At 54.2% G+C, this 19,728-nt stretch overlaps 1 protein-coding gene across 1 annotated transcript in view; it reads right to left on the reverse strand.

The window, feature by feature from the left end:
• The window catches only part of RPTOR (regulatory associated protein of MTOR complex 1), a 101,842-nt gene that overhangs the window by 26,161 nt on the left and 55,953 nt on the right, over positions 1-19,728 (reverse strand). Inside the window, exons 14-24 of the mRNA XM_059485972.1 lie at positions 19,481-19,555; positions 18,957-19,022; positions 18,204-18,395; positions 16,627-16,767; positions 15,252-15,369; positions 13,568-13,708; positions 12,756-12,914; positions 7,080-7,198; positions 3,403-3,506; positions 2,456-2,630; positions 1,568-1,678 (exon numbers count right to left, since the gene is read on the reverse strand). Coding sequence (XP_059341955.1) covers positions 1,568-1,678; positions 2,456-2,630; positions 3,403-3,506; positions 7,080-7,198; positions 12,756-12,914; positions 13,568-13,708; positions 15,252-15,369; positions 16,627-16,767; positions 18,204-18,395; positions 18,957-19,022; positions 19,481-19,555 — 1,401 coding nt within the window. The remainder of the gene's footprint in view (positions 1-1,567; positions 1,679-2,455; positions 2,631-3,402; positions 3,507-7,079; positions 7,199-12,755; positions 12,915-13,567; positions 13,709-15,251; positions 15,370-16,626; positions 16,768-18,203; positions 18,396-18,956; positions 19,023-19,480; positions 19,556-19,728) is intronic.

Here is a 19,728-nt window from a genome sequence, read left to right on the forward strand (position 1 = left end):
CACTGCCGGGACACAAACACCCTGCGAGGGCACCGATGGAGCCTGGCACCGTCCCTGCCCACGGCAACCCCTCCATGCCAGAGATGCAGCTCCGAGCCCTGACACCTCTGGGCTCCCTGAGACTCCCAGAGCACCTGGAAGCTGCCTTTAATGAGGGAGATTTACTGCTCCTTCTGTTTCATACGTGAACCTGAAACCTGAGCTCTGGCTGAACGAGACATTCTGGGAATTTAGCAGCTAAAACATTCTGGGAATTTAACAGCTTCTCCTTCCAGTCACTGATATCTTTGCCCATCTCTTAAGAGCTCTGGTTTGAGTTTTTCCTGGAACAAGGTTTCAGTTTCTCTCTCACTTCACACAGAGAGAATTTAGTTACCCAAACAAATCACTTCTAAAGAGACCTGGATGTAAATTTATCATTATCACCCTTATTCTTTGCTTTAACACAAATTCTTACATTATTTTAGACTTGAAACCCCAACAATAATGCACCCCAAGCCTCCCCAGGCACTCTGGGCATGCAGCCATTCTCATTTTCTCCTGTGTGAGTTAAAGGTGTCAATGTTGGAGCAGAGCACAGCTCCCAAACCCCACCCGAGGGGGGCAGAGGGTCTGTCCTGCCCCAGGGCAGCCTCCCCACCACTGCTCTGCCTCTTCTACCGCAGCCAGCTCAGAGAGAAAACAGCATCTCTCACTGTCCAGCCTCTCACTGCCCTTTCTGGGAAATAGGGCCTTCATTATTCCATTTATTTACTTTAAAAACCAACTCATTTTAGCCATAATGCAATGCTCTATACGCAGAGAAGCACAGCATTTCAGATGAACAACTCTGCAGTGCAGCCACGCAAAGCTGGGGGTCTGACACAGAACCTCTCCTCATTCCTTTGGTTTTTGTGGGCTGTGCTCCATGGGGAGCTGAGCTTTCCCCCCATGGGCTCTGCCTGTCCCACCCTCAGCGACCCTTGTGCTCCCTCTTGAGAGGAATGGCAGATTTGTCTTTACAAACATAGATAAAACCAGCACTGGGAGATACAAGAAACAATGGGAAGGATTCCACTGACTGATGAATGGAAAAAGATATTTGCTTGTACAAATAAACTTTAGGGTTGCTGACAAATGAAATTAGGCATTGAAAGATGAAAGAAACAATGAGGAATAAAAAACCCTGAATTCCACAAGAATTAAAAATTAAAAGGGAAGGTTGTACATTAGAGGGCAATCTTTGGTGTGAGGTGTTTTGGGAAGTCTGAACCTCTCAAGCACCTCAGAAATGGGGAAAGAGAGAAGGGAAATGGGGTTGGGAAATTGGGCTAAAAAGGAGGCTGCATGCTCCAAAAATTGGAGAGACTCCAGGGGAATGTCCCATGGCCTTTCCCTTTATTGGAATAAAGTCAAAGGACTCCTCTGTCTCCTTCTGGACATAAACCTCTGCTGTTTGTGGATTAACTTTCCTGACACTCTGCTCACTGTCACTGACAGGAGCAGCAGGATAGAAGGAGATCCACTCCTCTGCCTCCCCAGGAAGGGAAGGGAGGCAGGGCAGGCTGGCAGAGCCCAGCAGGGTTACCTTCATCACGGGCTGGGCGAAGTACTTGGCGCTCCAGTCGCAGAACCCCGTCTGCACCGCGGCCGAGATGAAGCTCTTGTGTCCCACGGCATCATCAGCATCATCAGCTGTCTGTGGGGAGGGGACAGGGCTCAGCCCCTGCAGGGACACCCCAGGGACACCCCCTGCCCCAGACAGGCACCAACCCCTCAAACACACTGCCCAGGACAGGGAACTCTGCACACCCAGCTCTGGGATTGGGGTTATGGTCGCTCTGCACATCTGGTCAGGGTTATGGTCACTCCTTGCAAAGGTGCACGCTCCCTCAGCTGCAGGATCTGGGCTGGAGCAGCCCCATGGCACCTCAGGCAGGTCCCAGCAGCAGTTCTGTCCCAGGGATGGGGTGTGGGAAGCAGTGAGGATGACTCGGGATCCAGACACAGCTGGTGCCAAGGTGGATGAGTGTCTGTCTCACAGCACAGGACACCCCAAGGGAAAAGGGAAAAGCTGCTCCTCTCCCTCAGGTTTCAGCTTTCAGAAATACAATCCTGGTGCTGCCAAAGCCCAGAGAAGGAAGGTGTTGCTGCTGCTGGGGCTGGAGAGCCCTGAGGGCAGGGATCTGCCTCTGGGGTGTCACTCAGGCACACGAATGTTTACAGAACACTAAGCCATGGACTCTGATTAGACACACTGCTTAGTGGCAGAAGTGAATAATGCCCTATCAAAAGCTGTAAAACACAATTTATCCTGAAGAAAATAAATTAATCAATTTTTATTTGGCTGCTTAGAGGCAGCCAACCTGGATTAGCAGCAGCTGGAAGCAAACGAGGGATGCACAGAAATAAACCGCAACCAGCAGAAAGTGGGACAAACCCCAGTGGGGAGAGGCTGTCAGAGCAGCCTCCTTACCTGCTCTGGGCCTTTGTCGAACATCTTCCTTGTCCTGGGGAACTGGTGGGAGTGGGGGGTGTACTGGACGCCCACGTTAGTGACGCTGGGGCGCTGCAGCTCCCGGCTCACCGCCGGCTTGGGCACCTCGTTGGTCAGGCTGGAGCTGCTGGTGCTCGTGGTGGGAGGGGACCCTCTGAGGACAGAGCAGGGACAGGCTTTGGGTATCGCTGCACATGGGATTTGCTGTGCATTATGTCATTTTCACTTTGTTTCCTCCTCACAAGGTTTGTGTTTCGCTGTGGTGCCTCCTCTGGAGAAACATCACAGCTCCAAAGGCCAAACCCACCCCAAACCAAGAGAGAACTCTGTCTGTGCCAGCTGCACCCTGAGGGGATGAACCTCAATGTTCTGGGAATCTGTGATGCCTGACCTAAGTCACCCTGACCAGGGACTGAATTCAAAACCATTCGAAACCATTTGAATTTAAGCTGGGCCCTCTGTTGGCATCTCATTGGTGCACACTGGGTATGGAACCAGCAGATCTAACGTGTGCTGTTTTCTCTTGAAGAGGTGTTTTGGGCAATATTCCCATTCTCAGCCCCCACTTTGCCCCCAGCACTCTCTGTTTCCCTGCAGCTCAGGCAGGTGATTTGTCCATCAGTTAACCCCAGCTTTTATCAGCTCCAAGTGCAGCAGGCACAGCTCAGACGTCACTGGGAATTTGGGCACCACAGCTCAGGGAAGGTGAAAGCAGCCAAGCAGCAGCTCCTCCTTTCAGTTCAGCTGGTACCCAGTGGGCTTGTTACTCTTTGCCCTAAAGGAAAACAGGCAGAAACTCCCCCCTTTTCCCAGAGCTTTCCCTCCTCATTCCCAATTCCCAGTCCCTGGGCAGCTCCCGGGATGGGGCAGGGCAGGGAGCACCCAGCCCAGCCCCAGAAGGTGCTGGAAGGCCGGGCTGCACTTACCCCACTTGGTGGATGTGCATCCCCTTGTTGGTGGGGCTGGCAGGGGCCGACTGGGTCAGCGAGGAGGTGTCCAGGATGCGCTGGGGGCGAGCGTTCACCGTGGCCTGGGGAGAACACGGGGGGCCTGAGCAGCTGGCACGGCCTGGCATGGCCCGGCACGGCCCTGGCACGGCCCTGGCACACCCAGGGCAGGGAGGGAGCTCCCTATGGCCGGGGGGCAGAACAAAGCCCCCAGGCTGCCCCCAGCACCAGCTGCTCCCACTGCTGGCTCGGGCAGGAGCATTACCCCAGAGTGCCTCTGGCTGCAGCCAGGACCTGCCCTGCACCCCAAACACAGGGCAGGGGCACGGCCTGGGCCCCCTCAGTGCCCCCACAGCCACCAGGCTGGCCCTCACACCATGACCATAAATCATAAAGCACGTTCTGAGCCTGGAGGAAAGGAGGATCAAGGGGGATCTGGCTCTGCACAATGCCCTGACAGGAGAGGGCAGCTGGGCTCTGCTCCCAGGGGACAACAGGGCAAGAGGAAACGGCCTCAAGTTGTGCTAGGGGAGGGTCAGGTTGGACATTGGGGAAGATTCCTTCCCTGGAAGGGCTCTCCAGCCCAGGGCAGTGCTGGAGTCCCCACCCTGGAGGGATTTAACAGGGATGTGGCACTTGGGGACATGGTCATGGTGGCCCTGGCAGTGCTGAGGGAATGCTTGGACTGGATGGGCTCAGAGGGCTTTTCCAGCCCAAATGATTCTGTGATTCAGCCTCAAGCTTTCCATTAAAAACACCTAGACAGAGCAGCCTGGGCTGAAGCAAACCTTCCTCTTACTATTTTTTGATTTCAGCAAGTCTCTGGAGGCCCACACTGAGGCCTGGGCCCTTGCTGTTTGTTTCAGTGCTCACAAAAGCAGGGCTGGGCGTTTTCCAAGGCTCAGGCCGGGAAGGGGAACTGCTCCATTCCCATGTGCACCATCACCACCAAAGGCAGGGCAGCACAGGCTGGGAGGGGCCCAGCAGTGCCTAATGAGGCCGGGGAACAGAGCAGCAGCAGCTCCTGCAGGAAGGCTGCACGCCTGGGCTGCCCACACACCGGCTGCTCACACCCAGCACAGCCCTGAGCCCTTCTGGAGGAACAGACCCACGGCCCTGGCTCCAGGAAAATCCTGAGCAGGACACGCTGCTCTCCTTTGAGAACTGCAATCACACAATCACAGAGCACTGGGCCTGGGAGGGACCTCTGCACATCACCCAGGTCACAGCTCTGCCAGGGCAGGGCCAGCTGGAGCAGGTGACACAGCAAAGTGTCACTTTGGATGTCTCCAGAGGGGCTGGGATGGGACAGTCAGGAGAAACTCTGTCCTGGGAGGGTGGGCAGGCCCTGGCACAGGTGCCCAGAGCAGCTGGGGCTGCCCCTGGATCCCTGGCAGTGCCCAAGGCCAGGCTGGATGGGGCTTGGAGCACCCTGGGACAGCGGGGGTGTCCCTGCCCTAGGATGGGCTTTAAGGTCCCTTCCCACCAAGCCATTCCATGGCTCTGCAATCTTTAGTCCCCCAGCACTCTCCAGATGTGGAACCCCATGGAGAGTTTGCTACTGAAGCCCCCAGCCCCAGCCAGGCCCCCCAGACCTGAGCTGGGTTCTGCTCAGCTCTGCCAATGGAAAAAAACCTGAGCTGGCCCAGCTCCAAAATAAAGCCTCTCCTTCCCTGAATTTTACAGTAATTAAACCAAAATATGAAACCCCTGGAACATTCAAGTGTTTTACATCACCTGAGGCAGTATTTTTGTTTAAGCAAGGAAAACAATTTTTGTTTGCATTCACTGGTAAAATTCAGCCCCTGAGTGGGCAGCAATGCACACACCGGGGAGGAGCAGTGCCCACGTCCAGAGCTCCCTTCCACACCCAGCAAGCTCCAGCAGCACGAAGGAGAGGTCTCAGGACACACTTAGCAAGGATTTAATTGTCACTGATTTGCACCAGACACTGGCCAGCTCCTGCCTGAGCTCCCACAGAGCCTCGAGCTCTCGTGCTCCCGCAGCACTGCTCATGGCATGGCCAGAATGGGACTGGGAACAGCCAGGGCAGGGTCTGAGCCTCACAGCCCCCTGTGCTGAGCAGCTCACAGCCTGTTTGCTGTGTTTGGGGGTTTGGTTCCATCACAAAGCCTCGTCAGAAGCCACCCAAGGCGGGTGGTGCTGGCCAAAGCAAAGCCCCCACATGCACAGCACGACCCAGGAGCGACGCTGTCCTTAGGGCACTTGGGGCTAAGGCAAAGGAGAACAAACACTTTTGTTCCCTGAAGCATCCCCAGATCCAGCCCTTGTCAGTGGGAATGCTTCCTGTTTTCCAAGGCTGCTGGAAGAGCTGTTGCCTTAGGAAGCAGGGGCAGAGCAGCTGGCCCAGCCGTGCAGGGTGAGATGCAGAGTCCCAGAGCTCTGGGCTTGGGTCAGCACAGCACAGCCAGGCCCTCCCGTGTCAGAGCCAGCACAGAACCCCCATCAGCCCTCCCCAGGGATGTGACAGCACAATGGTCACAGCTCCTGCTGGCACAGCAGCGTGGACACCAGTGCTGACACTGACCCACCCCTCCACTGGCCAGGGAGCAACTCCTGAGAACACATCTGGGTCAAGAAAAGCAGATCTGCTTCCTCTTTATGTCCCTTTTAACAGCAGGAGCAACATCTCATATTGCAGAGAGCCTTCCAAACACAGAACTTAAACAGTTTCATGCATCTAGAGCAGAGAGAGGGAAATTTTCCACCCTTTCCTTTCCTTCTTGCCCTCGTTTGGCACCTCCAGCCTGTCATTTGTTGTACCCCTGTCTCTCCAGGGAAGGGCTGAGCTTGCTGCCCCCACTGCCAAGAGAATCCTGTCCCAAACCCAGCCCTTACCACTCACTGGCACGAACAAACCAGAGTCCAAGTCAGTAACTATTGTCTCTAGAGATAAAGTGGTTTCCAAGCAGAGATCTGTGAGGCATTAGGATGGCAGTGCACTATGCTGGCATCTCTTACTGCAGCCCTGGGCTGAGGATCTGGGCTCATTCCCTGGAAAGGCCCAGTAAGAGAGCTCCCATTGCAATGGCTCATGGTCTGGATGCTTGAGAGGCCAGAAAGGGTCCCACAGAGCTTTCTGTGCCCAGCCAGGGGAGGCACAGGGTGAGAGGATGTCCTGGGGTGGCCTGGCCCGGGCAGGGAGCAGCTCTGCCCCAGGGTGACACCTCCAGGGACATCTTGGCACCCCCAGGATGAGATGGGATGAGGATGGAGGTTTAGGCACCCAGCCTGGGCTGGGGTGAGGAGGGGCAGGGGTCTGCATGCTGACTCACATGTACTAGTTCACCTGGGTTGGAGAGCCGTTGTGGCTTCAGTCTGCAGGCCAGTCCCACTTGCATTATCTAAATCAGTTTGCAAAGGGATAATTTAATGAAGGATACTTAAGGTTTATCCCAGGGACTGATCTAGACCTCATTTATACCCTAAAACAAGCCCGGGCCCTCCCCCATTTGTTCATTTTACCTGATCAGAGTTCAGAGCAGAGTTTATCAGGGTGAAGCATTAAAAGCTCCTTCTGCAAAAGGCAGAGCCCTCCAACAGACCCATCCAGGTCAGTCTGCCTAAGCCTTGCCTGAGCATGAGAAAATCCACATCCAAAGAGCTGGCAGGCACAGGTGAGCACAGGCACTCACCTTGTAGGCAATGCTGTTGAGAACCTTCATGGCCAGGTCGGACACGTCGGGATAGGGGTCAGCAGCCAGGTGAAGCAGCACTCTCCAAATTTGGGTATAAACACTGTTGAAACTCACACCTAGGAAAACAAAAACCACAACAAACCCCAAAGCCCTGCAGCACATGACAATCCATCAGCTCCAGTTCTTTGATCTGATGTGAGAAAATTCATTAGAACTCCGAACAACCTGATGGCATCTCGGGGAACATCAAGAGAGGAGCTCACGAACATCCCACATGGGCATTCTGCCTTGCTTTTGCCTGGCTGTGAACTCTGCAAGGGCTTGTGAAATCAAAGTGGGAGGAAGCAAAATAAATTAAAGACTCCCTAAATAATCTCCAGTCAAACTCCTGCTTTTCCAGGCTCCTGAAGCAAATCACCTGCAAAGGCCAAGTGGAAAATGTCTGAAATACTGAATGGGGTAAACCCACGGTTACTGCCCTATACTGTGGTGGGTTTTTTAAGTGAATTCTCCAGGGATTTGCACACTCTACAAGTTTAGTAAGTGTTTAAAGCAAAGCTTTAGGAGTGGAGCCCTCAGGAAGCAGCAAGTCCAGCTCAGTCTTTCCTACTGACATTTGTATCAATTCCTCCAATTTGTTATTTAATGAGCCCATCAGCTGTTCGGTATTTCGGCAGAAGGGACTGACAGATTCAAAGTACAAATCAAATTAATAAGCACTTGCAACAACTGACAAATTCCTGTGAACATTTTATTTTGCTGCTTTTGGGGGAGAATTTGTTGTTCTGCCTCCGACCCTGCCGGTGCCTGATCGTGCAACGCCCCGGCTGGGAGTGCAGCCATTTGGACAATGTTAAAGTGGTTGCACTAACAACAAAAAAGAGCTAAAATAGAGATTTCAGATGAGTCACAATCAGTGCTAAATGACAGATCAAGCTGTTACTGCTTTTCCTCTCGTGTTTCTGGAGGCATCTAAATATAAAGTTGGGAGGAGAGAGCCCCTTGGTCACCAGGCAGCTCCTCACCTGGCACAGCCACACCTGGTCCCTGCAGCAGCACAGCAGGCTGGGGCACAGCAGGTCTGAGCTCCAGGGGGCTGCAGGCTGCCCTTGGGCTGAAGGGGGAACCTTGCTCTGCCCCAGGTGCCCAGAGTGGGACAGATCACTGCAAAGGGCCAAGGCAGCCCCCAGACCCAGCTCCTCCCTCTCAGCCCCTGCAGAGGGGCTCTGTCCCACCCAAAGGATGCTCCAAGTGATGGCTGCTGACATTTGCACCTGGGAATCTCACAAGGGAGCACCTGGACCGTGCTGTTTGTGTGCTGGGGGTGACCTTGCAGAGCCTGCAGCTGATCCCAACCTTCCCAGGGACAAACCAGAGAATCCTACAGAGCTTGGGCTGGGGGGGACCCCGAAGCCTGTTCCACACCTTCCACCATCCCAGGTTACTCCAACCTAGCCTTGGGCACTGCCAGGGATCCAGGGGCACCCACAGCTTCTTTGTGGGAAGGATTTCTCCCCAATACCCCACGTAACCCTTCCCTCTGGCCATGGAAACCATTCCCCCTTGTCCTGGCACTCCAGGCCCTTGTGGAAATCCCCTCCCCAGCTCTCCTGGAGCCCCTTCAGGCACTGGCAAGGCTGTAAAACCTCTAACAATGTAAATTGTTATAAGGCTGTAAATTGTAAGGGCCATAAACATATATTTATGTAATATTGTATAATATTTATATAATACAGTAAAATTGCAAAGGCTGTAAATGTATAACAATGTTAAATCCTGGAAGCTTCTATTACCAAGCAAAGAAACACTGAAGGGGGAAAGATGAAGCACAAGAAGGGAGAGAGGCAAAGTGCTACAAGGTGTGGGAGGAAGAAAGGCTCAGCTCGTGAAGCAGCAGCCAGGTAATGTCTGAGGTGTGCCCAGAGCTGTGCCCAGAGCTCTGCCTCCCACACTCCAGCCTCTTACATAAGGGCCACTGGGAAATCTGGATGCCTTCAATTCTTTAAAGCCCTTGAAAAGAGAGTAAAAGCAAAGGGAGAGGGGGAAGAGTGAGGGGGGCACCCAGCTGATTTCCCAGGGGCCCTGGTAAGCACCTCGATCACAGAGCAAGAAACCCAGCGGCACTTTTTATACATCTAAGTGTCAGGGAAAAACCAGACTTTCAGCAGAACTGTGCCAGTGCAATTCCCCCTTCACCTGGCAGCCTTTGAGGAGAACACAGGGAATTTCTCCAAAGGCACCCGGGGCTCAGGGCTGCTGCTCTTTCCTGCTGCCACCAGCCCACTGCCAGAGCAGGAGTGACACTTCTGACACTGCTCCCCGCCAGATCCTGAGCTCCAGTCCCTGGGAAAGGCAGAAGCAGGAGGAACAGCAGCTCCATCTCACCTCCAGGGCCCCAGTGCCCAAAGTGTCCCTGAGATGCAAACCAGAAGCTGAGCAGGGCTGGCACTGATGGAAGCAGACAGCTCTGTAATTAGTCACTGACTCCCAGCCAGCTCAGTGCACCTTGCAGGTGGACTCGTGTTTACAAAACCATCCTTCTCTGCTAAGAATGGCAAAAATAAACTGCCTGCCTTTCCCTGAGCTGGATTTTCCCTGCACACGTGGGGTCCAGCTCACCTGTGAGCCCTGAGGCCAGGCTGGGCTCCAGCAGCTCCAGGGAGAGCACAGTGCCTGCAAACCCCACTGCTTTACTGTGCCTTTATTTATTCCCTTTGCTTTGCCAGCCTGGGACAGAGCTGCTTTCCAAGCCCCTGTAAAAATCTCTGCAGCGGTTTGAAGCCCCACAGATGGGGCAGCAAAGCCAGACCAAGGCTGCTCCCTGCTCCCAGCTCAGCTCCTGGGCAGGGACCAGAATGAAACCCTCACACAGCACACAGGTAATGCTGTGCAGGGAAATGCAGCTGAAATATTCCAGGCTGAACAGCCCTGAGGATGTGGGGAGCTGCTTCTCCTCAGTGCCAACCACAGGTGCTCAGTGTGCATGCCATGAACCCCTCCTGCCAGGAGGGACCCCAGGTGAAGGGGACAGGAGCAGCTCCACAGGAGCCAGGAGCAGCTCAGCAGAAGGAATTCCCCAGGGCAGGCACCACCAGCAGGGACACAGCCCCCTCTGAGCAGCCCCAAACTGAGCAGCCGTTCCCATTTTCAAACCCCACCCAAATCCCTGGGTTTTGCTGCTGTGCCTGTCCCCGCTGCACACGCTGCTGGCTGACCAGCTCCTCCTCATTAACACAGAGCAGGAGGCTCCCCTGCCCCAATTCTCTCTGTTTCCTGCACCTCAGTGTCCACATCCCCCCCTGCCCTCCTCATCCTTATCCTCATCCTCGCTGCAGCCGCCTCCGCCGTCTCTGAGGCACACCCTGGGAAGTGGCAAACGGCTCTCTACCCCCAGCCTCTGCTGCTGGAGCAGACAACAATTCCCCTGCATTTCATGGCTCCCAGATTTACTTTCCTCTTTCTTTGATCACTCCTTAAGATAATCTTTCCAGTCAAGCTCTCTGTGGGACAAAGGCTTTCATGGAGCAGTTTGGATATGAATAATCAGCCCCGAGGTATGCAAACCCCCATCTTAATTCCATCCCTTTTCCTATCTTAAAGCTGAACATTTCCAGGACACCAAGATTAATGAGTGGCTGTATGGAAAAGCAGCAAGGCTCAGCTTCCCTTCCAAAATGATGTCTTTGTTGACTAACCACAAACTGCCTCTTGCCAGCTGGAAAAGTGGGCCAGAAATAAATGTCTCTCCTGGTGCTGGCCTGTCTGGCCAAGGAGCAGCTGCCAGAGAACACAGAGCTCGGCTCAGAGCCTGTGTGGTGGCATTTGGGGAGCCACAGTGGGCACATTTGGCCCACAGCTAGCCAAGGAACTGCTTGTAAATTGGGACAAGGAGGAATGGAGAGGTTCTCCTCAAGTTTTTGGGAAGAAGTCCATTGTATGGTGCCTCAGTGCCAGTGAAGAGGCTGATCCAGAACAATCTCTCACATGCCAGGTTCCTAAAGCTGCCAGAGAGGAGCAAAGGAGGTTGTGGTTGCCCCTGGATCCCTGGAAGGGTCCAAGGCCAGCCTGGACAGGGCTTGGAGCACAGTGGAAGGTGTCCCTGCCATGGCAGGGGTGGCACTGGGTGGGCTTTGGGGTCCCTCCCAACCCAAACCATTCTGGAATAACCTAAACCATTCTGGAATTCTGTGATCAGTGAATCAGCCTAGGACAGGAATGCAGAGCACAGAACACAACCTGGGGCTGAAAAATTCTCCTTTCCCTTTTGCACACCAGATTTCTGCTCCACTTGGAGTCTCCCCACGTGCCCCAGACACCTTTCCCATTGCTCTGGCCATCTCAGATGCCTTACTGCAGAGCCAGAGCCCCATTTTCCCTCTCAGAGGACAAGGCCAGAGCACTGCACTCCCTGGCAGAGGCATTTCTGCAGAGCCACAGCCCCATTTTCTCTCTCAGAAGACAAGAGCAGAGCACTGCACTCCTTGGCAGAGGCATTTCTGCAGAGCCACAGCCCCATTTTCTCTCTCAGAAGGCAAGAGTAGAGCACTGCACTCCCTGGCAGAGGCATTTCTGCAGAGCCACAGCCCCATTTTCTCTCTCAGAAGGCAAGAGCAGAGCACTGCACTCCCTCAGGCCCAGGTCTCTGCCCCCTGCAGCAGCTCAAGGCACATTAAGGAGCAGGGTTAGCCCGGGCTGCAGAGCTGAGGGGGTGGCTGGGGCTGGTGGCACCTCTCCTGGGGGAGCAGGAGACAGGGCTGGAGGATGGTGATGCCTCAGAAGGAATGAGAAAAGCCTGGCTTGCAGCAGGCAAATGGGGAGGTAATGGGATTCTGTGCGAGTCATGAATTTTAAACACTTCTCCAAGCTCCAGCTGGGCCTGAGCTCTTTGATGGATCAGGAATGAGGGAGGCCTTGGAGAGCTGCTCTCTCTTTCCAAAGTTCCCCTCACCACCTCCAGCTCCCCTCCAGAGCCCTTTCCAACTGTGCTGCAAAGCTCTGGTGAGACACACACCAGCCATCACTGGAAAAGGGAAAACTCCAGTCCTAGCTCAAGATGGAGAGAAATTTCCTAACATCCCTGCCATGCTTCAGAAGATCCAATGTCATTACTGATAATCAAAAGCAAATTAACTGATCAAGTTCCTAATGAACTCATGATTTTAAACTGCCACAGGGGCTCAGTAATTACAATCCCTGAATCTTTCAGCTGGGGAGGGCCAAATCACAATTAATTCTCCCAGAAAACAGAGCAGGGAAAATGTTTCTTTGGTCAAGGCAAAGGTGATTTCTCCCTGAATTACTCTCTTTGCACTGATTTGTGAAATATGGGCCCATTTAGTGATTAGAGAGGGAACACAGAGCCTTCCCCCAGCACTTCCCTGTGCATGCTGCTTTCCCTGGAAGGAGGCCATTCCAAAAGCCAGGTCCTTCTGCATGGTGCCTGTGATGCTGTGCCAGAATGGCTCAGACTGTTTGAAAAGCTACAGGTGCTTCAAAGCCAAGCTGTTGTGGCCCCCACATTTTTGGTGCCTGAATTCCCAACGGGATTTCAGAGCAGCTCAGACCTGGAGCCAGCAGCTCCCAGTGCCACCCCTGCGCTGGGTGACCCGGGCACACAGGGCAGGGAGGGGAATGTCCTGGAGCCCCAGGGCAGGGCAGGGAGGTTTTGCTCACCGATGAGGGAGTTGAGGGACGAGTAGGAGCTGACTCTTCTCATCTTGTCGATGGTCTCGAAGGACAGGATGTACTCCTCGTTCTCAGGGCTGCCCAGCGTGCTGCTGGCACTGCTGCTCGTGCTCAGGTTCCCAGGGGAAAAGGCCACGGAGCTCCCAGCTGCCAGGACACAACAGCAGGTGCTGGAACCAGGACTGGCAGGAGAACCATTCTCACCCAGACAAAATAGCCCTTCCCTAAATCCTGCCACGCTCAGGGAAGGAAACCCCTCACCCAGGGGGCAAAGCCACAATTCCCCTTTTTCATACTGAAGGATTAAACACAGAACGGGCAAAAGATTGAGTTAAAAATCCACTTATGCCCGGAAGCCAGCAGGCACATTTTCAGTCCCCAAACACTCAGAAAATCAATGCTAATGACCAGAAAATTGCAACTAATTATGAGGGGGCTCCTCATCCAGGTTGTGGGAGCTGGACAATTCGGGATGAAGCGCCAGCTGCAGCCTGGGCTGTGCACGGGGGCATGGGAGGTTCCCTGGCTGGCACAGGGGGCACAGGGGACGTTCCCTGGCTGGCACAGGGACATAGGACGTTCCCTGGCTGGCACAGGGGGCACAGGGGACGTTCCCTGGCTGGCACAGGGACATAGGACGTTCCCTGGCTGGCACAGGGGGCACAGGGCAGGTGCCCTGGCTGGCACAGGGACATAGGACGTTCCCTGGCTGGCACAGGGGGCACAGGGCAGGTGCCCTGGCTGGCACAGGGACACAGGACATTCCCTGGCTGGCCCAGGGGCCCAGGGAGCTGCCTTACTCTCCTCGGTGAGGCTGAGGTTCTGCAGGCTCTTGTTGAGGCTCCTGGCGCTGGTGACGGCGCGGATGTTGCCGTAGGAGCTGACGGAGCGCAGCCGCGGCGTGCAGGGCCCGTCCCGCACCGGGGTCAGGCTCCCGCCCTCTGCAAGGCAAGGCGAGGGCAGCAGTGATGCTGAGCTGGCCTCAGAGCCCCCAGTGCCACGTGCGAGTGACACCCAGAGCCTGGGCAAATGGCTTTGTTTCCCCTGGGAAATGGCCTCTGTATGCGGCCACTCGCCCTGGCTGGGGTAACCAACCTGAAAATTTCAAACTTTGCTGGGTTTCTCCAAGACTGAAATGCCAGGACCCTGCAAGGCCATGGCTGGCACCAAAGCCAGCCCCAAAGCTGGGTCAGTGCCCCACTAACCTCCCTGCCCTATGGGAGGTGTCCCTGCCTAGGACAGCAGGGCTTGGAATGAGCTGAGCTTTAGGGTCCCTTCCAGCCCAAACCATCCTGGGGTTCTGTGGCTGATTCTGAGTCTGTCAGACTGATGCAAACGGGTCATTAAAACAGCCCTGATGTGCACAGAGTTTTTCATTCTCTGTCAGGCTAAACGGGGACGCACTATGGCCATGGATCCAGCACGGATCCCATCTCTGCTGTCCAGGAGGGCAGTTTGGGACATCCAGCAAGGCCAGGTGAGCCCAGCCCTGCCAGGGCCTCCCAGGGGCCCTGGTGACTCCTCTCTGCCACTGCCCAGCCCCTGTGTCAGGACAGCCTGAGGCAGTCTTGGCCAGCTCCTCTCTGCTGCTGCTCATCAAACCCCCCTGCATTTGCTCATCATCAGGAGCTATGAAAATTCTGGTTTCCTGACCAAATTTCAGGCCTGATTTAAATCATATTAATGTCCCATGGGCTCAGAGGAGCTGCTCTGTTTCCCTGCAGAGTGGCTGCACTGTGGTGGGGGCCCAGTGCTCCCAGAGTGTCCCACTTCAGGATTCTTTTGGATCAGGAAAAGCCCTGTGGAAAGCCCTGTAAACAGGCAGTGTTTATCTCCTGCAGCAAACGGGGAGGAGCTCATTTTCCAGTATGATTCAGATATTCACAGGACAGGGAGAGCAAACCACTCTGTGCAGACAGCACACAGTCTGGTCTCCAAGATCCTCCTGTTACCCTTTAAGATTCCCACTGCAGTTTACATCTAAAGGAAAGGTGAGGTCAGAGACAACTTCACCAGGACATCTCACTCCTCACACAAAACCTCAGACACAACAAAAGGGATGGGGCCAGAGGCTCAGAGCTCTTCCCCTCCTTGTCTGGCCCTCCCAGCAGCAGGGCTGGTTCATGGTGTGCTGGAGCTCTCAGCAGGTCACTGTGACACTGAACGTTCACGTGTGGCTCCAGAGGGGAGACAGAAAATGAGCCTGAGCTGCCTTGAGCAGCCTCTCTCTGAATGGGCAGGGGCTCCTGGTGAGCTGCAGCCAAGGCTGAGGTGGGGACTCAGTGCAGGATGGATTTCCCCAGTGTAACATCTCACAGGGCTCAACAGACACCAGGTGTCCCCTCCTTGTCCCCACCATGGCACAACAGGGCTCTTTAATAAACCCCCACCCACAAGAAGCTCACTGTGTTGGGCAAACTCCTTAAATAATCCCCAAGTACTTCCAGGCCCTGGATCTCCTGGCCAGCCAAAGCCCAGCCCCACCTGGAGCAGCTGGAGAAGGGAGAGGGTAATTCTTCTCCTCCTCTATGAACTGCAAGGCCACGGTGCAGAAATTGCTCTCGTACTGAACCACCAGGTGACTCAGGGCCACCACCAGCTCCTGGGGAAAGAGCACAAGAAACATCTCATGAGAAACAAGGCACTGAGGGCAAACACTGACCAACACCGCTAGTGTGACTGGGTGGCCATCCAGGGTGGAAATTCTCCCTCAGTTCAAGGGCTGAGCTGCAGAAAGGCAGAGGGCTGTGTCTCACACCTGACTCCTCACAGCCTTTCCTACCTGGCTCCCTCCCTTTGGAGCAGCTGCCCTAGGGGAGCTGTCCCTGCCCAGGACAGCAGGGCTTGGCATGAGAGGAGCTTTAGGGTCCCTTCCAGCCCAAACCACCCTGGCGTTTGTGGCTGATTCTGACAGTCTGTCAGACTGATAAAATGCCACTGACCTGGCCCAGCCCACGGGGTGTGTGTGGCTCCCTCAGAGCCAGGGCTGTGCCAGGGCAGGGGGCACTGAGCCCCCATGGCACTGCCCAGCCCCTGGGAACAGCAGGCAGGAGACAGAGCTGCCTTTGGCTGCTGTCTCTGCTCAGGGACTGATCTCTCAAGGAGAGATTTATGAATCTCCCAGAGCATTCCGTGTGACACGCAGCTCCCTCCTGAATTAAACTGATTAAATGCTGGAACGAGACAACAGAAATGAATCTTTGCAATGCTGCTGACAACTGCCAGGGTGTTGATGTTCCACTAAAGTAAACACAAACATTAGGACACTTCAGAACAGCCCTCAAAAACAATCCAGAATGTCAAAAACCATTTAATGTACTATTGATGTACGATGGTGCCTCAGAAACTGTAGCTCTCCCAAAGCTGGGGAGGGTGGCAGCAGCTCTCTGGCCACAGAGAGCAGGCACAGACTTTCCCAGAAAAATCCTGGGAAGCTGGCTAGAAGCTGAGAGAAACTTAGAGGAAAAGAATTCAAACAATTATTATCTCTCTTTCTGCAACCACTGTTTATAGATAATGGTTCTCTAGAGTGTGTTATTGATAGCCACCAATAGTGTGTGAAAAATTTTCACTTTGAGACCAACCAGGTCTTAGTTCCACCACTGTTTCTAGAAGAACTGTAGATTGCTAACAATAAAGTGTCTTTCATGCCTTCTGGATGATGGAGTCAATAATTATTACCTGGCTGGGGGTTTGCTACCACAGGAGAGCCACTGTGAGGGGTTTAAAGGCAGGGAGGCTTTTCCCTGGCCAGAGCTCCCTCATTCCCTGCACAGGCCGTGCCTCAGGGAGCAGGGGCAGCCCCGGAGCACAGTCCCAGCACAGTTCCCAGCTGAAGGAGAGCTGTAGATCCCCTCACCTTGCGCACCATGGGGCTGCCATCGTTGATGAGCTGGGCCAGCATCATGGCCACGTTGTGGTCGATGGTGGTCGAGTGGTCCGTGCGCTCTGCCGAGTTCCCCACGAAGGTGCCCAGGGCAAAAACTGCAGCACAGCGAACCTGGGGGCACAAAGAACAGCCCTGCCTGTCCCCTCTGGGTCTCAGTTATCCCCACACACAGCAGCACTGCAAACCTGAGCCGCTGGGTCTGTGCTCAAACCTGAGCTGCTGGGTCAGTGCTGCAAACCTGAGTTTCATAAAACATGTCTTATGAAAAATCTTTTCTTTAAGATTTCTTCTCGTGAGAAGCTGAGAGGCCTCAGGAACAAAATGTAAACAGTGATTGTCTGCTGCTGTGGAATGCAACAGGCGCATGTGTGATTGGTCTCATGTGGTTGTTTGTAATTAATGGCCAATCACTGTCAGCTGTCCATACTGTCTCGGTCAGTCACAAGCTTTTGTTATTCATTCCTTTTCTACTCTTAGCCAGCCTTCTGATGAAATCCTTTCTGCTATTCTTTTAGTATAGTTTGAATATAATATAAACACAAAATAATAAATCAAGCCTTCTGAAACATGGAGTCAGATCCTCATCTCTTCCCTCATCCTGGGACCCCTGTGAACACGGTCACACCTGAGCTGCTGGGTCAGGGGAGGCCCTGGGGAGCAGCAGCCCCAGCAGCCTCAGCAAACTCAGTTTTAAGCATCCACAGATGCAGGATATGGTTAATTTCCCAGAATACTCAGTGACCTTCCCATGGGTGGCTCTTCCACTTGGTGCTGCCTTGAATATTAATTAACAGGAATTAGGTACACACAGCCTCTGTTGGGATGTGGATCTTTTACAGGAGTACTGACTACAGTCTTCAGTTATGGGCTTAGATTATGGAAAAATGGAGAAAAATCAGGGAGAGCTTTGGAAAGCCACCTCACCTGTGCAGAAACAGTGCTCTGAAAGTGGGAAGGATGGGGCCAGGGACAAGAAGAGGAGGAGGATGACAGAGCTGGATGTGGAGGGGATCTCATCCCCAATCCCTGCACGTTATCAGAGCTGTCTATCTCAGCTCCCTTCTCCCAGGGTGTGCTGGGTGTGCTGGGCTCTGTCAGTCACTGCCAGGCCCTGCACAATCCCTCCTCTCCTGGGAGTGCCACAGAGGTAAACCACAGCCAATTAAAGATGCATTTCCACAATGAGCAGGGGAGAATAGTTTTCTTACTTGGACAAAAAGACCAGAGGGATTTTTGCAAAACACAGTGAGTTCTGGGACCACATTTTTAACAGCTTCTGATGCAAGGAAGCAAAAACCATGGCACTGCAGTGCCCAGGTCCCAGGGGTTTGGGGCTCTGTGAACTCCCTCCACATTTCCTTGGGAGCTCCTTTCCTAGGGTGATAAATTTTGATTTTTGGGCTTGTTTCATTTGCATCACCTCGCAGAAACAGCAGCAAGCTCCTTCTCTGAACCAGACACACAAACCCAAAGCTCAGAGCGCCCTGCTCTGCAGAACTCCAGCCCTGCCAGCTCCAGTGGGGCTCACAGGAGAGCTGGAGTTTTACCTCTGGGATTGGGTCCGACAGGAGGCTGTAGAGCTTCTCATGGGCGCTGTCTCTCACTCCACACCACCTGGCTGAGTCGAAGTTCTGCCAGATCCTGCCCAGACAAATGGCCACCCACTGCCTGAGGAGCGGGTGGGGATCGTTCAGCTGCTCCAGGCAGATCGCTATCAGGTTCCCCTGCAGGCACGCCTCCTGCAACACAAACCGAGCCTTTTGTTTGGGATGACAGCTTCCCACCCCGTCCCCGCACAACCAGACTGTTTCTGAAGGAGTCAGGAAGCCAAGAGAAAATAATCGTTCAGTGGTTCCAGACTGATTTTGTTACAGACACCAGCAGCACGAAGGGAAAGGCAGCTAGAGCTGATTAGATAGTTGAGCATTAAAATGCTTTCTGCAATGCATAAAGCTTGGTTTTTCTTCTTTGGAAACGTTCCTTGCACCTGTGAGAGCCCCGGGGTTTATGGCTCAATGCACAGAGCATTCCCAGCCATCAGGACAGCACCAGAACCCTTCCTGTGCCAGTGGCTGTGCAGGGACCCTGTCCTTGTGCCCCACTGCCAGGGGCTGGGTACAGAATGCCTGTCACATCTCCAGGCCAGTTCTTCTCTTCATCCACACAGAAATAACAAAAACCAACGTCCCGGTTCTGTTTCCAAGCTCAGGTTTAGTGCAAGCCAGGACAGCTGCACAAAGCCAGGCACGAGGCACAGAGAGGTGGCAGAGGATGATGAGGGGAAGGGCTCTGGGACTCACCTGCCCCGTGTTGTAGTTGTTGACAATCACAGCCAGGATGAACGCTGTCATGGTCCTGTGCTCAGCCTGAAAACAGCACGGAGTGAGCTGAGCTGGGGGCAGAACAGCCACAGCCCACCCTCCAACAGGGCATCAGCCCCAGAGCAGGTTGTGCCATGGGAAAGAATGAGAAAATCCCAGCTTTCCTTCCCATTTCTAGGCCCTGTTACACCCCAGCATGCTCCCAGCCAGCTCTGGGGAGACCCCAAACACCCTTATGGGAACCCAGCTGCTGCAGAGGGAATTGCCAGAGCTGTGGGGCAGTTCCCTGCTCCAGCAGGCACCTGGAGCCCCAGCTGCAACCCCCTGCTTTGAGAAGCCCAGAGCAGTTTGCACAGCCCGGGCTGGGTGGTGCCCGTGCCCACAGCCCAGCTCTGGGTGCCACTGCAGGGGAGGCAGCCCTACATGGCACCAGAACTGCAGAACACCAGCTAAAACAGGCAAGGAAATGCCAAAGAGCCTGAATAAATGTGACTTGTCCTTACTGGCATGTAGGGGTCTGCCAGGACTGAGAGGAAATACTTGTGCCCATTGTCCTTCACCAGGTCAGCCTGGCACGACTGGAAGAGAGACAAGAAAAGCACAGTGAGAACCACAACACACACATTCCTTCCTCCAATGACCCACAAACCTTTCATTTCTCATTTTTCTCCCACCTTGTTTCCATTTGAGAAGCCAGATGAAGCTCAAGCCCTTCCTGTGGGCTGCACCAGACAAGGGGCAGGGCAGGGAA

The sequence above is a fragment of the Ammospiza nelsoni genome, chromosome 19, assembly GCF_027579445.1.
Source record: "Ammospiza nelsoni isolate bAmmNel1 chromosome 19, bAmmNel1.pri, whole genome shotgun sequence".
In the NCBI taxonomy this organism is placed as follows: domain Eukaryota; kingdom Metazoa; phylum Chordata; class Aves; order Passeriformes; family Passerellidae; genus Ammospiza; species Ammospiza nelsoni.